At 36.1% G+C, this 16,150-nt stretch overlaps 1 protein-coding gene across 1 annotated transcript in view; it reads left to right on the plus strand.

Annotated features, from left to right (window-relative positions):
* The window catches only part of LOC127953954 (protein shisa-9-like), a 68,493-nt gene that overhangs the window by 38,827 nt on the left and 13,516 nt on the right, over nt 1-16,150 (plus strand). The window contains exon 4 of the mRNA XM_052553344.1: nt 14,180-14,290. Coding sequence (XP_052409304.1) covers nt 14,180-14,290 — 111 coding nt within the window. The remainder of the gene's footprint in view (nt 1-14,179; nt 14,291-16,150) is intronic.

A 16,150-nucleotide genomic window follows, 5' to 3' on the forward strand; every position in this document is an offset into this window, starting at 1 on the left:
ATCAGGTAAAGGTGAGCGAATCAGATAAAAGTCAGCTTCCTAAAGTAATGATTTTGCAGTTTAATTCAAATCTTTATTTTTAACACCATGGGAAATGAAATAAATAAATACATCTCTAAACAGTTGCCACCATTTCTCTTTTTAGTCAGATCCAGACGAATACACAACACAGCGAATTGAGTTCATTTTCAACTACACACTTCAAGCGTGTGTGTGTTTGACAGCTTGCTTGTGACAGGGGGAGAGATGTTGGTGTTCTTCTTACAGTAAATATTACAGTTCATCTTTACTGTCTGGCCGAGCAGTCAAACGCCTCTGGAATCGCCTTCAGGCAAAAACTCTTCCGTTTCTTTCACCTGCTCTGGAGAGACACATTTCTTACGCAGGCGATTTTACTGCTGATATCAGGATGTTTTCGCTGCATTTCTAAAGATGCAGAGCTTACGGGTCTGGCTGAGTGCAAAATGCTTCATATGTGAAGCTAATGAGTGCAACAGCATGAGATGTCACACTGTTTGCATTTGATGATGAGACATTGCGTTGTTTGTGTGCGTGTAAGAGAAAAAGTCTCTGTGCCATATGTGCCAATCATGTTCTTGGCAGACAGTGTCTGTCTGTGTGTGTGTGTGTGTGTGTGTGTGTTTGTGTGTGTGTGTGGTCAAGGCGGGTTGTAGTATGACAGACCCCTCCATGAATAACACATCCATCACATCAAAATGTGTGTGTGTTGAGGATGACGTGACTGTCCATATGTCTGTGAATATATTTTTATCAGTGTTGTTACTGTAATCGCAGGATAAAAGGCTATTTAATGAAAAAGAAAAAATGAAAAATGAAAACACTAAATTATGATTTCTGTTGCCAAAATACAATAATAGAATAAAAATAAAATAATATAAAATAGATAAATAAATATACAAAGAAAGAAAGAAAAATAAATATAAATAAACAAAATCATTTAAATTATTTTAACATTTAAAAATTTAAATTGTGTTATTATATATTTGTTATAATACTGTACATCCATGAAAGTCGTATAGTGTTATAGCAAACACACACGCATGCACATTTCAAAATAATTAACAATAATAAAAAACTAATAATAGTTAACTGGTGCCTTGGTTGAATTGTTTTCATAAAAATATTTCATGGCAGCACAATATCTTGCAGGTCAAGGTGTTTGAATAATTTTGATTGCAGCTGTATACACACAATCAAACAATTATTCAGCTTTTATTTGTATTATTATAAATGTCTCTACTGTAGCATTTGATGGAAAGTTGCCATTATAGGAATAAATATTTTACAAAAAAACTAAACAAAAACATTATTTTAAATTGCAATATGTTACAATATAACTGCTTTTACTGTATTTTTGCAGCCTTATGAGCAGACTTACGATCATAAAAAACTTATTTTCAATAAATATGTAAAAAAAAAAAAAGTATTCCAATCTTTTGGACAAAACTGTGTGTGTGCATATATATATATATATATATATATATATATATATATATATATATATATATATATATATATATATATATAAAATTGCAGATATAGATTTAATATTTTTCACTTCTGCCCTTGAGAATCTGCACCAGTGTGACTGACCAGACATTTACAGTGGCTGCATCGAGTGTGTAAAGTGTAATGAAGTGGAAGTTTGATCACACCCATCTTACCAACCGCTTCCAGCGCCCTTCGGCTGACCCTAGCAGCTGTGGGCACCACACACACACACACATGCACGCACGCACACACACACACACACACACACATATGCATCCACGCATGCACGCACACACGCGTGCACTCTTCAGACTCAGATTGGTATAAGCACAGCAGACAAGCAGCAGGACATTACCTCAATATTCTGAAGTCGCAGCAGGACAGAGCATTCATTTCATCACTGACACGTCTTCGTAACAGTGTTAAACTGATCTGAGGCCTGTTGTAATGCTCACTGACCTGAGCTCTTTTGATGTTGCCACAGATCAGAGGTGATTTCTGCACTGAGCCTGAAGCTACAGAACCAGTAATCAGGATCTGTTAGCGGGCGGCATGGTCTGTTGTGGAAACTTTCTGTAAAACTACTATTTCTAACAATTATTTTTGTATTTTTATATAAAATATCTACAAATTTTCTAAACAAGATAACTGCATTTGAGAACCAATATTGCATAGGATTTTAAGACGAATTTTCAGAGCAAAGAAACAATATAAAGAATTACACAAAGCACCATTGGATCCTGCTACAAAAACACCCAATAAAATGCATGACTCTTACAATGTCGCAGTGACAGGAAAAATCTAATTATGATGTTAAGATGTTAATAATTCTCCACTGTGATGTTTTGTCCTGGCAGGATCTCAAGGCTATTAAAGCCCTTTGTATTTCTCCTAATTAATAGGATTATTACAGCGTGACCTTCTGAATATAACATGTTACCACTGAAAGGTCATCTTAGAAAAGGTAGAATCTCAAGAGGAGCAGATACTCCAGAAAGAAAAAGATGAAATCAAATGTTTGAAGATCTCTTGAAGGTCAGAAAGGAAGGGAAATATTCGGAATGAGCTGTTTGCGTGTTGTAACAGGATAATATTTGAAATCGATGCTTTAGATAAAGGCCATTGCACACCAGACATAGTGAGAGTTCTCTTGATACATTCACACCACTTCCAAATGCACTAAAACTGGCTTTGAGAAATAAATAAAGTTACTTTCCAGTAGACTCACAATTTATAACATGAAAAGCTACATTATTTAAAGTGATTTTTTAAAATTATAGAAACACTTTTTTTAATACTAGAAATAAAAATTAATATTCATATTAATTAATATAAGTTATTAAAAAAACTTATAAATAAATAAATAAAATTTTAATAAAAAATAAACATTTAATTTAATGTCCAAATATGAGTCAGTTATAATAAAATAATGTTAATATTAATATAAAAAATGAAATTATTTGCATAAACAATAATAATAATAAATTAAATTAAATTAAATTCAAATTAAATGTATGCATTTAGCAGACGCTTTTATCCAAAGCGACTTACAGTGCATTCCGGCTATCAATTGTTTCTTATCATAAATATTAATAAAAAATGGATTGTGAATTCTTTCCAAGCCTTGTCCAATCTAGCAAAGGTTTTTACTGTATTTTGGTCCAGTTAAACTGGTGTGCATTTCAGTTAAAGTTACTTCAAGGCACTTTGGAGGGACTGAAGTCGGCATGCTGCCATGGCAATTTAGCAACAGGAAGCTTCCTTCCTGTAAATGCACCAATCATAAAGCTGCAGTAGAATATGTCAATCAAACATGCATTGATGCCTGTGTGAAAGGAGTATGATTAAAGTAGAAAGAGAAAAGTGCAATGGTGAATGGCAGTTATATAGAGAATGAGTGTGAGAGAGAAAGACAGCTCAGGTTGAGATATGCTTTTTAGGAAATGGAGTGGAAAGACGGAAAATACGAAAAACTCAGAACAGTGGAAAATACTGCCCTTTCAACCTCTCTCCTTCCATCTGAAAGAGGTTTAAATGTCACAAGGCAGATAGTACATGTGGTCTGAGCAGAGACACTGAAATGTCAAGCATAGCAGGATGACGTATGTATGTGTGTTTCTGTAAATACATGTCTTTAACCCTAGAATGCATGGCGAGTATTTTGTTTTTTGCTCTGTTTTTCACTTTAAATGTTCCAAGAATTAGAAAATATAAGGGATATAGGTCACTCAGAAATCAGGATTTATTCACTCTCATGTCCTTTCATATAGCGTTTGATTTCATCTACTGAACAAAAGCTTGACACTCTTTTCCGTGAATGCGCAATGAACGGGAAACTGAATCCTGAGACCTTTAAAGTCTCAAAAAAGATACACAAATGCCATAAAAAAGTTTCTTCTTGAAGTTATACAATATCCTTTAGTGTGTAAGATTAATTTTATGGTGATGTTGTATCCTTTTTGAAGCTTGATGGCATATAACATGAGGTTGAGTTAACGATGACAAATCTCATTTTTGGGTGAACTACAGTATCCCTTTAAGGTTTACTAAATTTAGGAAGGTTTGTATGGATACCCCTAGTTTCTGCAGTACATGTGTTTCCTTTGGAGGTCAAAGCAATGAGTGTGTTTGAAATCTAAATCTAATCGGCTATATGTGACTTTCCAAAAATGATGTCTACTGAGGTAGACAAGCTGTAGGCGGGATGTGTGTGGGTAAGACTCATCTGGTTTGCCCTTCGTGCATGTGACAGATGTTTTCAGATGTCCTCAAATCCAGCTGTTTCTCATTGCTCTGTGGAAATCAGAGGGTCAGGTCCTGCAAAAGCTCCATCTGCATCAAGAAGAGCAACACCAGATTAGGGGGAAAAACACTATAATTTACAGAGCTTAAAGTAATTTCAAATGAAGTTATTTTTTATGTACGTCCGCTTGTGAAATATTTACATTCTCTTGCAAAACTACTGTTTCCCTTAGAACTTTACATTTACTTGCAAAATATCAGCAAAATATCTCGCAAAACTGTTGCGTTCCCTCGCAAAAGTATTGCGTTCCCCTGAGATACTCCACGTTTGCCCTTGAAACCTTTGCGCTCTTTATCATAAAACTATTATTTTTCCACCACAAAAGTTTTGCAAGTGAATGGCGAGTTTCATCGGGCAGTGTTTAGTGAGAGAATGCTGGTACTGAAATATAATGGTTCCTCCCATCTCTATCTTTTTTTCATGAACCACGTGGTCTACTTTCATGAGGTATTTGTGTCTTTTTTTGATGCTTGAAAGCTACAGACTTTTTCATTGTAATTACATTGAAAAAGACAAGGCAATTCATATTCGAAAAATTCTCCTGAAGTGTTCCACAGAAGAAAGTCAGTCCTACGGTTTGGGATGACATGAGGGTGAGCAAACAATGACACAACTGTCATTTTTTGGCTGAACAATCCCTTTAATGCAAAATCTCTCATACAAAACACACACACCAGGTTATCTCAAAATAACCACGACAAGCACTTCTTTTGAAACATGCTTTCACACTGACAGCATCAGCACATCATGAGAGCCAGAGAGGCATAGGAAGAGCGGAAATAAGAGTGAGGGTTATTAAGTGTGACAGTACAGCAGCTGGTCTCTGTGTTAGACATCATACATGCCTTCATCTTACTCTCCGTCCTGTCTTTTCTCATCCTTTTTTCCCCTTTCATTCATCGCCTTTCTCCCAAAAAACAAGTAACTGCATGAATAACTGAACTGTGCTTCTGAAAACCTCTCATCTTCCCTTTGTCTTACAATCATACTCCACAACATTTGCCGCTCTTTATCTTTTTTTGTTCTCCTTCATTCTGGTTCTCCTGTTAGAGAGCTGCATGAGCTTTGCTGAACACCCCTCTTCTGGAGGTGCACTGTCCCAGTCTGACTGTGCTCAGATAGGGATTGAAAAGGGTCATACCATCTGAAGAGCAGAGAGAGGGGGGGACGGCGACTGGAGGTGGTTTGAAGGTCAGAAAGCCGCTGGTGTGTGTGAGAGCATCAATCAGGTTTAACTGAGCAGGTTCACACACACGATTGCTTCGCAAGCACTTTGTAGAGATTGGGTCAGGCTGTGTTGCTGAGTGAATGAATTGCATTGTACTGTATTCACACCAATCTCTTACACACACACACACACACATACTGTAAGTATGAATTGTGTTGGTCCATCATTGGTATAGATGGCTGGGATGTACTTACTGCCGATTGCTGGGATCTGATGACACATATGCATGAAGTCTGGGAGGACTCGCTAATTTCCTGCGCTGATAATAAGGTTTAAGTGTGTACTTGTGCGCACGTGTTGGTGTATGTTAGTTTTCTGCATGCGGCTTATGGATGTAGTGGAATATGTGTCATTAAATTAGTTACAGTCCATTGAGAAGCGGAAAAATAAAACCGTACTGGCTCTGGCAGTGAGCTTGCATGTGGCTGTGTGTGTGTTTGACAGTCTACTAAATTTACCCTTGGGGATCAATAAAGTGTCCATCTATCTATCCATCAACACTAACACTAATAAAAAAAAAAAACATAGGCTACTAATTGTACTACCATGGCTTTTAGACAGGTTGGAAATACTGTGTTTTTAAAGTATTGCATACTGTTTTTAAAAAACATGGTACCAGGGTATTCTTAAAGAAGTACCATGGTACAGGGATTATAGTAACATGGTTTTGAGACATGTACCAAGAAATTGATTTAATACAAATTATATAAATTCATGCAATTACCAATCAAAAGTTTGGGGGTAGTAAGCGTTATTTATTTATTTAAGAAATTAATATTTTTATTCAGCAAGGATGCAATTAATTGATCAGTTCAAATAAATGCTGTCCTTTTGAACGTTATATTTATCAAAGAATAACTCAACTCTTTTCAACATTTGTAAGAAATACGAAATGTCTCTTGAGCATCACATCATCATGTCAGAATGACTTCTGAAAGCTCCTGTGACACTGAAGACTGGAGTAATGATTCGGCTTTGCAGCACAGAAATAAATGAGATATTTTCAAATAAATATAATAACATAGTAAAAAGGTATTTTAAATGGTCAAACTCTGGGGACCGCTGTTTTGTAATATTACTGAATTAATGTTGTACTTTTGTGTTTTCATTTTTTATGGGAACATTCCATAGGCATAATGGTTTTTATACTGCACAAACTGTATTTTCTATATTCTAACCCTACCCCTAAACCTACCTATCACAAAACATTCAGCATTTTTTGATTTTCAAACAAACAAACAAACAAACAAACAAAATCTGTATGATTTCTAAGCTGTTTTCTACACGGGGACCAAAAAATGTCCCCACAAGGGATCAGATTTACTTGTATCACTATCCTTGTGGGGGACATTTGGTTCTCTTACTGTGGGGAATACCAGGTACACACAAACCCAGATGTGCATTACAGCATCTCACTGAAAGCCTGATGCTCAAGAATATGGGAAATAGCAGCTAGAAATATGCTAATTAATGCAAACATCTGCGTACATCTTTATCCCAATCGATCTGTCCTGCTTGATTCTGTTCCATATTGTTCAAGCTCTCTAAGCTGGCTTGCCCTACTGAGCATTTTCCTCATACTGTCCCACACCAACAATACAAACACTTAATGATTACCTACTAATGATAAAACAAGGGGAATTAAACCGACCTGGACTTTTACATTTCCTGAAGAAATTCCACATTTTATTGATATTATTTTTACAGTTTAAATGCTTTCAAAGGCCATGTGAACAGCCTGTGAATTTTTATGAATTTAATGGCATTGTGACTGTGTGGTTGGGGAGGCACCAGAGTTAGATACACCACAATGGGTAGCTGTGTGTGTGTGTGTGTGTGTATGTGTGTGTGTAAGGTAACTAAATTCATGTTGACAGCAGTAAACTGTCAGATTGTGTGTTGTGGCACATATCTGGGGCCTATTGTAGTTGTTTGACAGGAAAAGGTGTGTGTATGTGTGTGGGAGAGAAACAGTCTTACAACCCATCACTGTCACTACTGATTATCCGTCAAAGTATATCAGAGCCAATTCAAGTCAATCGTAAGTGTGTACTTGGAGAAGTGCGACAAAGTAGGTGATCTCTCACACACACAGCTGCACAAACTCAATTCCACTTCTAAAGCGATAAAGCAAGGCAATATAGCCTTGTCTTACTTTCTCTTTCCCTCATGGCAGTCAATATTTCTTTTGCATATTAGGTTATTTTACTGTTTCTTTATCTCTCTTTTTCTGTTTGAGCCTCTGTTTCTCTCTCATCCTTGCCGTGAAATGCTGTTCAAAGCCTTACAGGGCTGGACAGTAATATTTAAAAAGCTAAATGAATATGCATGTTGATTGCTCTTTCTTCCTGAGAGGGATGATGCATTATTAATGAGAAGTAGTGCGTTTTCTGTGGCGAGCCGTGTGTGTTTGATTGAATTTTCCCCTGAGGGACCTCCTATACCCTCAGAGAACAGAAATCTCCAGCTCCAGTGGAGCAGATCCACGGATGGACAACAAACGCCTTTTCTGCCCTACACATTGTTCCAGTGAGGAATCGCTCTACAAAAAGTTTTCAAAAGTTAAACTGAACCTCCTGTGGATGGTCAAAACAGCAGGAAAATCCCTTCTATATACAGAAAACAGAAATGATTTAGTCTGCAAGGTTTAAAAATTCCCTTCAGTGTGATCCTCTATTGATACCTGACCTTTATTTCTGAGAAAACAACTGATTTTAGCCTCCACAAGCTCATCTGTGTTTTCTATGGTTTCAGTCTGGCATTATGATTACTCATATAAAAAAAAGGTCAAAGGGCTCCATTGTTGCAAATAATAATGCTAATGCTAATAATACAAATAATTCTGAATATTACGTATAATAATATTTAAAAAATATATATTTTATTAAAGTTAAAATTCAAAATGTGTTGATTCTGCATATCCTTTGTCACTTACAGTAAATATAAAATGAATTAATTACAAAAAGCAATATCAGAAGATCACTAGAATATAAAATAGGTTTCATCACCCTGACTGATATTGATCTATATCTCTCTCCAAAAAACATAAAAACCAAAACCCCCATAAAACAGCAAAATCAGATTATTAATCTACAGCACACAGACACAACCTCACCAGGTTACCAGATCCCTGCACAGTTTGCAGTTATTATTAATTATGACCCAAACGTCAGACTCCCATGGGGAGCTACATTTCAATAGCCATTTAGCAGTTCATTAAGTTATGTAACTCCAATCTGAGAGGAGCACAGGCCACCCACCCATCACTCTCTGTTCTACAATGATGAACTAGCGATGGAAAAAAATAAAATAATGGAGAACAGAGAGAATTGGGGCAAGTGATATATTTTGAACCTTCAACATGCCACATGATGTCGATCATAAAAAAAAGTGGCATGCTAAAAAACGTTTGTAGTATCAGATGGGCTGAGTTGACCTCTGACCTTTAATTCTTTCTGATGCTGATTATTTGATTTCACAGGAATCAGTGAATATAATGAAATAATGATGTGAGCAAACAGAACAGGACTGAGAGGGTAAGGGGCCGATATAGTGTGAGACACGGTCATGTCTGATAGATATCAGAGTTTTAGATGATTCGATTACAACTGCAGGGTGAGCGCAGGAAATGGCTCAGAGCCTCGTGCTCGTAATGTCAATCCACCAGCGCCAGAACTTGGAACAGTGTGGACTTCTAGGCATTGCGCACTGCAGATCAGGCAGAAAATAAGCCTCTCAGCTGATTTCAGACCAGTCTGTTATCAACAAACTCCAGGACAATAAAGTAAAACATACATTGTATAAAGGTCAAAGTTCAGTAAAGGCTTTCAGGGCAATGCATATTTTCTTATGTGCTTTCTGAGAGCTTCAACATCATGTCTACAAAGGTTAGCGTTTGAGATGAAACAAGTGAAAGGCTCAGATTGTCGGGAAATTCTGTATTATATGACTTAATACTGCATACATTTTTTAAAAATGTTTTCCAGGTAATTTTTGTCCTATTTAAAGGCCGTTTTTCCCAAACCGCATTAAATGCATGTATCAACTTTCACCTTAAACACCTTTGTTTTATTTTGCATTTTGCATTTTGTGCGTGCAATTCTTGTATTTGTGTGTAAAGTTGGGAAAAAAGTTTTGAATAAAACTGTGTGTAAGCAGTTTACAAAATAATGTAAACATCTGAACCAGAATCAAGCTCTTAAGGATCACTTTCAAGACTTTCCAGATGGACGTTTTGGAGCCCAGTGAGTGCCCAAGAGCAGGACTGTGGCGGCGGAGGCGTGGTTTAGAGAAGTCTGCAACGGGAGAGCGAATGAAGAGACGATCGGTGGTAAGTGGTTCAGGTGAGACCCAGCTGTTAACAGTTTCTCACCTGAACCACTTACCACCGCTCGTCTCTTCATTCGCTCTCCCGTTGCAGACTTCGCTAAACCTCGCCTCCGCCGCCACAAGGACGGACACCCTTTGCATTGGAGAATCACTTCACATGCAAGAGCCTTTGCCCAATCTTAATTACAAACTGACATTGGTTACTAAGCCACTGAATGGAAGAGTGGAAAATCTGTGATTTTAATTCAAGAATCTCTCTGCTTGATTGACGCCTTACCCGTATTTCCAAACACGACCAAACTCTATTTTACCCACAGTCTTTCACAACATAACAGACAGAGAAAACTCAGAAGAAACGGAGAAAAGATGTCACATCTTTATTTATTGGAAGTCTGACGCTTCTATTCCAGAGCAAGTCTCTAGAGGAAAACCCTACAGTGGATCGAAATAGAGTGTTACAGATCGCTTACTCTATATGTCCTTAAAAACAGTCTGTCCGGGGAAGAATGATCCTGTTAGAGCTGATGACATGACCCAGAATGACAAAAACCAGTTCTATACTAAATTTATAGATTTAAATAAACACTGTAAAACAAAATCTGTGCATAGTTAAAAAATTACACCTCTGGTTGCAACAGTATGGCAATTTAAGTTGTATAGGTTTGACTCAAATTTACCTAAAAAGGACATTTCATTAACTGAAATAGTGTTAATATATCTAAACAGGCTTTTTTGTTTTTTACCCTTACAATATAGTATTTTGTCATCCCCTTAAAAGCACAAGTGGTGAAAAGAAATCCACATAATGATTCAAAGTTAATCACAGCATCACAGCCACAAGCTGAGATAAATATTAATATAATGCTACAATATAGAAGGTGAACGTTCTCATACACAAATACAAAACACATGTCTCTAAAAAAAATGCAATAAACATTAATTTAACAACATATGTACTGTAACCCAATACCCAAAATGTAAATAAGTTTAATGAAAAACTTTAGAATAAAGCTTCAAATGTGAGGTGAAAATATAATTTCCTTATCCAAAACAAATGTATAACATAGTTTTTACATGCTCTTTGATATAATGATATATTTTTGGTTTCAAACTTTTTCTTGTGAGTGGATGCAAGAATTAAACAGACAGTGTGTGTGTGTGTGTGTGTGTGTGTGTGTATGTGTATATATATATATATATATATATATATATATATATATATATATATATATATATATATATAAAAGAGAGAGCGCAAAGAGAATTAATTTGGAGGAACAGAGAGATCTCCCGTTGTGAGTGAGATTGAGTTGTGTAGAGTTTGACAGGAGGACAGGGTCTAAATCAGCCAGGCTTTACTACAAAGACACACACTGTGCAAGGCACATGAAGAAATACGTCTTTAAGTTAAATAAAACATGGCATACATAAAATATACCAAATATTTTACATATTTTAATGCACATAGCTCCGCTGCATATACGATGGAGAAACAGCTCTTTAGCCGTTAATCTATTCACAATCAACAGCATCAGTCAGGTTCTGGAAATGTTCCTCTTAAGGTCATCGATGAGTGTAATTACAACTTAAAAAAAAGAAGCAAACTTCTGTTTGTGTGTTTTTGCTTTTTAAGACAAATTATAGGGGTTGAGCAATACTGTCCATAAATCTCAAAAGAAAGCCACCACTATTTGCCATACACATCATTTAAAAAGTATTTATTTATCTAACAAGGTATTTATTTAACTAACTAACAAAGTGGAAACATTCTTTTTCTAAGGCTATGTGTGATTGTGTGCGCCTGATTAACCCTTTTCAAACGTGTCAGACAGTGTCAGTAAACACAGTATGTTTGTCGACACAATATGGACCTGACATAATTCATGATCTGCATCCATTTGCTGTGATATAACCTGAGCATTTAATTGCAGGTGTGTGGCGTAATAATCCGTCCTGCCACCCTAAAGCACACATATGCACTAACACTAACACTACCATATATAAGTTAAGTGCACATACACACCAGCACAAAGTGATCTGACAGAATCAGGTCAGTGACCACACACCCCAGCCCAAAGGGGAGGACACAGGATGTGTGTCCTAAATAACCTTCAGTGACCTCTGCACAGCGTACAGACAGCACTATATCGTGCATCCACCTCAGAAATGGTAATTAATGGCACACATGCACAAGCATTCCCGTAGGAAACAAAAAATGTGATCTCTTTATCTTAGGTTTCTACTAGACAGCAGTCGCCTTACATTTTCTCCTGAGAAAAGATGATGCCAATGAGTTTCAAATGAGATCTCAAGTCTCAAAGATCTACATGGCCCACAGTCTGAAGAAAGATTAACAAACCAAAGAAATCAATTTTACTAGAAGTGGAAATCATGGAATTTCTGGTTTAATTAATCTACAGTGATGCCCATTCGATAGCATTATTAAGATGAATAGTTCACATTCAATGATGCTTAGAACTAGTCACGTACCTATGTATTTTTGAGCTTTAAACACGTTTTTGCTGGTGATTCATGTTGAAGATGGTTGGATTTGGTTGAAACTTGTTTTTGAACTGAATTACCTGTTAAGGAAATGAATTAGAAAACCCAAAAAACATCTGGAACCAAAACTGTTGAAAAGTTGGTGGGTGTTCACTGTCCTTCATATGAACTCAAACATTTCTCACCGAATTCTTCCATGACCAACTGATCTGAGGCTTTGCTGTCACATTAATTTTGCAGCTTGTATTACGTTTCAACAACTGTCCCAATTGTTTTATTTCTCAAAAGGGATTAGTGTTTTCCTGTTTAAAATTTCTAGAAAAATCTTTTTAAACAAGCAGTGGCATTTCAGAGATTGATATCATTGTGTGTATAATTTGGCATATATTTTGGTAGATTTTTTGTTTTCCCTTTTTATAACTTGTTTACACTTGAAACAGGAATAAATCTGTCAGGGCATTAGGAAAAAATACACATGCACCAACCCTGAAAAGCCTGATTTATGAAAGAATGGTCATAAAAATCTAACTATTCGAAATTGGAGAGTTCTTTTCATCTTTAGACAAAATATAAAATCTAAAAAAGTTTGCATATGTGTTTTTGCAATTTTATACAGAGGCTCAAACTGAGCAAAAATACGCCATTTGGTGCAGTTACTGATATTTACAGTATATGACCAAAAAAGGAAATAAAATGAAATTTTGGTTGCTTAACTGTGAAAATGAGATGCAGTTTAATGTAAACCAATCAGACTAAGTACATATCTCTAATAGTCAGATGTCTTAGTAAGATGAAAATGAAATGCTTAGTTTTATGATAAAAGTTCTCTAATTTTTATTACTTGTTACCTAGTACTTTTTACTGTGGAGACAAAACACATAATGCAATGCAATAAAACAATGATTGAGAGATGAACAAATAAATGTTCCTTAAAAATTAGATGCATCATATATTTGATATCCATACTTAAATATATTTTTTCTAAAAATGATGTGTGGACCGTATCAAGCCTAAGTTGCTTCAGTCCAGTAAGTGTTCATCTTGAAAAGTTACTAAGAATATAAAAGTTATTCTTTACAAAAATCATTAAAGATTTCACAACAAAAATACACATGATGTGGTTTTAGAATGACATTGTCTAATAAAAAAGTATAAACTAGACCGAAGACACAGCAAATTGTGTACGACAGGTTTCAACAGGTTTTTTGATCAAGTTGATCATTTAGTGGCCTTTTCGAATCGGAATATCAAATTTGATACAGTAAGCTTTATAGGGTTAAAGATACTGTTATTTCTCTAAAAACTGAATATCTTACGCATTACCACTTCTCAAGTAAATGAATGTTGCTTTAAGGATTGTTACGGCTATTTTTACTTAGAAGAAAGTCAAAAAAGACTAATTAAAAAACTTTTTCCAGTGTACTTGAATAAAACACAACTGAGAACTCCATTAAGATTGTGGCCTACACACATTTATACAACACACACTTCATTTAAAGTCACAAAGTCATTCCAAGCTATGCATAGCATTAGTTCATGTGTTGAATGAGAACTGAAGCCATGACCTTGACGCTCTACAGAACCTGAGCTGTAAGACTCATGCATGTCCTTCATCCCTCTTAACTCGCTGAAATTAACGGCAGACTTTCTCCTTTACTGTATAATCACATGCACTCAGCTCTCACTAAATATGCTGACTTCCCTTTTACTAACGCACCCTTCCTCATTGTGTCCCTCTCTCTCTTCTGTGCTCCCCCGTTCCTCTCTGTCCTCCTTCTCCTCCTGTGCTTTCTCTCTTCCTTCAGAGCATAACCACCTGAATAACGTCACGCTTCCTCATTTGAGTCCCGCAATGACTCTGTCCCAGCCTCACAACAACCTGGGCTTCAACAAATACTCCTCTCTCAAGACCATGGGTAAGACGCACGCACAAACAGCTGTCACATCTTATAACGCACAGCATAAACGCCACACATGTTCATCAAGGTCACTTTACCCACAACCACTGATTACCATTGCAAATCATTCGCAGTGTCATTGACTGCAGGGGAAATACACAATGTAATCACTTATGCAAATATCACCTCTCATATCGAGAGGGAAAAAACCCTGACATGTCATTAGAATCGCAGGAGGGCGTTCTCGGGAGCGTGTACTGTACACATGCGGATATGATAATAATGGACACAAACGCACGCCAAGTAGTGTGGCCTTATCGATCACAGCATGACTCCAAACACAGAGGGGCTTGTTTACTAAACAGTCACACGCATTACCCCCGAGACACATATAAATACACACTCGCTCAGAACTAGTGGCTGATGGGAAATCGGTTGAAATGTACTAATGTGTACTTTATATGAAATTAAGGGAAAATATACATCATACACTCCTGGAACAACAGCATACACACAGATTCAAAGACACTAAAGCTTCTATTTTCATAGAATATTTTAAAATATTATATTTTATTTACCTGGTTGTACCAAGAAAAAAAAGAAAAAAAAATAACTATAAAATCATAAAATAAAATTAATAACGTTCAGTTAGGAAGCTAATTTGAAACTAGTTTGCTATGCTTCAGCGTACAAATAAATAAATGAATAGTTAACCTACAATGTCAATTCTATTATCATTTACTTACCCTCCTCATCTTTTTGTCTTTTGTGAAAAAAAAAAATAATAATTTTAAAAACCATTAAAGTGTATTTCTGCTTAACTATCCAAACTATATATGATTGTTTGCATACACTCTCAAAATTAAGATTGTCACTGAGACTGTAGCCTTAAAAGAACAACTTTGCATCTTGAAAGCTTCACAGTAGTTCATTAGGGAACTTACTGTATTTACTAACTCCCTACTCTATTAAGTTTAAAAGTTAGATATACATCATGATTTATACTGTATAGATCATGTTCTACCTCAAAACTTGCTATATAATCTTGATATAAGAATTAATATATACTCTAGAAGTCTGTTGAACATCTCAGGAAGCTTAATTGTGACAAATTCTGATCTTTTTAGCTCAAAAATGGTATTAAGAGAAAGCTTCTAGTCAATACATAATGCATGATGAGAAAGCTGTTTCTAATCTGGACAGTGTTGATAAGGATACATTTACAATTCAATACTATTCAAATAATACATAAATACAATTTCACAAATCAATAAAAAATAGATTTCTATTATGGGATCTTACTAATGTAAAACATATTGTTTCTGTTGCACATATTTAACCCACATCAAAGAGAAATGAGTGGATAAAACACACAAAGATGGAGAGGGATTTATTTTTGCCTCTTCAAACAATGTGTAGTTATGGTGCATGCAGTCTCTGGCATGGTGTCTTCTGTTGGATTAGTGCATTTGGAAAGCTTGAGGTGGATCAGCCCTGACTGCTCTGGCAAAGAGAGCGGATGGGGAGAGTTCAGCAGAGCAAGTGGAGAGAAAGATGAGAGGATGACGGGAGAAAAGGAGGAGAAACATGCACATGGGGAGGGGGTGTAATGAATAGGGGTTGGAGCCAACTTGTGGCAGGTGCCTAAGACAGCGTCCCATCAAAGTCTTAATTAAAGAATAACGATCAGAAACAGACAGACCGATACAGAGAGAGGCAAACTAAATTAAACAGAGAAAGTTGTGAAGAAAGAAGCAAGGGAGAAAAGCCAAGAAGGAGACATAAGGAAAATGAGAGAAATAGTGTATGTGGTAAAGAGGGGAAGAGATGGTAAGAAAGAAAGAGAAGAAATGGACAGAGAGGCTCTTGGTGCATTTA

This window comes from Carassius gibelio, chromosome B3 (assembly GCF_023724105.1).
Source record: "Carassius gibelio isolate Cgi1373 ecotype wild population from Czech Republic chromosome B3, carGib1.2-hapl.c, whole genome shotgun sequence".
NCBI classification, from domain to species: Eukaryota; Metazoa; Chordata; class Actinopteri; order Cypriniformes; family Cyprinidae; genus Carassius; species Carassius gibelio.